Source organism: Procambarus clarkii, chromosome 37 (assembly GCF_040958095.1).
Source record: "Procambarus clarkii isolate CNS0578487 chromosome 37, FALCON_Pclarkii_2.0, whole genome shotgun sequence".
Classification (NCBI taxonomy): Eukaryota; Metazoa; Arthropoda; class Malacostraca; order Decapoda; family Cambaridae; genus Procambarus; species Procambarus clarkii.
In genome coordinates, this window is record NC_091186.1 from 9,649,078 (window position 1) to 9,651,137 (window position 2,060).

General features: G+C 37.9%; 1 protein-coding gene across 1 annotated transcript in view; it reads right to left on the reverse strand.

Annotated features, from left to right (window-relative positions):
• Window positions 1-631: 631 nt before the first annotated feature.
• LOC138371949 (uncharacterized) overlaps window positions 632-2,060 on the reverse strand; it is a 1,676-nt gene continuing 247 nt past the window's right edge. Inside the window, exons 1-4 of the mRNA XM_069336990.1 lie at window positions 2,001-2,060; window positions 1,673-1,768; window positions 1,320-1,427; window positions 632-1,018 (exon numbers count right to left, since the gene is read on the reverse strand). The exon at window positions 2,001-2,060 is cut by the window's right edge and continues 247 nt beyond it. Of these exons, the coding sequence (XP_069193091.1) occupies window positions 949-1,018; window positions 1,320-1,427; window positions 1,673-1,768; window positions 2,001-2,060 (334 nt within the window). The 3' untranslated portion in view covers window positions 632-948. The remainder of the gene's footprint in view (window positions 1,019-1,319; window positions 1,428-1,672; window positions 1,769-2,000) is intronic.

Here is a 2,060-nt window from a genome sequence, read left to right on the forward strand (position 1 = left end):
TCTTTAGTCGGTACCAATAGTTTAGATGTTTTACTGAGTGGATTCTAGCAGTAAAGGATCTCTGCACGCTCTCCAGGTCAGCAATTTCTCCAGCTTTGAAAGGGGCTGTCATTGTGCAGCAGTACTCCACTCTAGAGAGCATTGTGTATCCTCACAATACCAATGTACTTTCTTGTATATATACAAATAAATAAATAAATAAGTTAGAGAAGATGGTGAAGGGTCGGGAAGTTGATTGACTTTTTTATTATTAACAGGCTTAGGTATACACAACACTATACGGCTGCTGCTCTGTTCTATCTGAAGGATTGCAAAATGTAAATAAAAAACTAACTACAAGTGTGCCTTTTTTGTTATTAAGCCCGATACGATAGTTTACCGAGAAAGTATGCTTTACCCCTGAGCATAATTCAGGTTTGCATCAGTTTAGTGTCAGTATAAAGTGTAATTTTGAGCATTATTACAGATGGTTTACTTCGTAGTAATCTGTAATTTTTTCACAAAAGTTATTTGTTACCCAAAATATTTGTATTTTTGTGTGTATTTTAAATAAAAAATACACAAAATTTTATTTTTGCTAATTATGAAGAAAGACTAAATTAGTGCTCTTTTTTGAGACAAAAATAGACACTTTTGAATTCAATTATTCATTTATTGAAGAAAAATAAAATAAGAGACAATATCAATACTAAAGTCATAATCAAACTAAAGTTCGTAATGCCTTAATACAACATATCCAAAATTATTAATGCAGAGTAGGATTCGAATCCCTGGACTAGGAATTCCCTCTCACCCACAGTACCAATTGCTTCCAGGCCTAAGTAGGCCTATGAGAGGCATTGACAGGACTAGTTAGACGCGGGTCTCTGGAGGCCCTCTAGTAATACTGGAGAGGAACGCTGGCATCTCAAGAACACACTCAACTTTCACTTCTTCACAAGACGTTATTTACAAGTTCTCTGTGGCTCTCCTCTTCCGGCCGAACGTGTGACTGAAACCAAGTCCAAAACTGTTGGACCTGTTGGAAATAAAGTTTTGTTTTAACATTTAAGAGACAAATATTAATTAATGAAGGTTCTTCACGAGACAAACTTTTAGCTGAAAACATCAAATATAATCTTACGTGGAAAAGAAGACTATATGCCACTTACAAACTGTATATCAATACATGACAGGATCTATAGTAATGACACTGACGGATGTTGTACTGGGGCAAATTGCACATGTTTACAGTGAAGGGTGTAGCAGGTGTTTAGACTGAAGGGTGTAACAGGTGTTAACAGCGAAGTGTGACGAGAACAGCTGGAAGAGAGGCCTACCTGCCGCCTCCACCCCGGGAGTGTTGAAAACCGGCGGTGATGGAGGTCTGTTTGTTGGGCTTGAACTCGTAACCCAAATTGGCTCCCACGTTCCTCTCGCTCCCAAGGCTGCATCATGGTATACAGATTACTACATTATCTGTGCTACTGTATAATTTATTGTACTAAATATTTGTTTATATGATCTATATATAGATGAATAATTATCAAAATATAAAAACTGTGCTATATTAACGAATCTTAATTTGTACATTTTACTGTTTATATATTTCAATTTTGAGTTAAAATACTGAGCCAAAGTGTACCAACAGTTTACAATAACAATGATAAACAGTGGAATATGGTTGTCTTACCCGGGAACTTTGGTGCGGTCAACACTGAGGCCGCCTTGGATTGTGTGTTTGTCGAAGGTGTGACTCAAGTTGATGCTAGCGCTGTCTCGCCGAGCCCTGCAACACATGCAACACTTCATATATCACAGTCCCCAGACCCGTGCAATACAGAGAACACACTACATATTATAGTCCCCTGAGCCTTGCAACACATAGAACACTACACATGTTAGTCTTATTACACCTCTCTGCCTTTTTTATAACATTTACACAACTCTTCCTCTAAGGTTTTTATTAGCAATTCGTTACACAAGTATAATATATTATGCTGTGAGGAGAGTCCACTTACCCACCACCCAGGTGTTCAGTGTTGGCGGATCCGGATACTGTGGTCTGTCGCTTTCTTCGT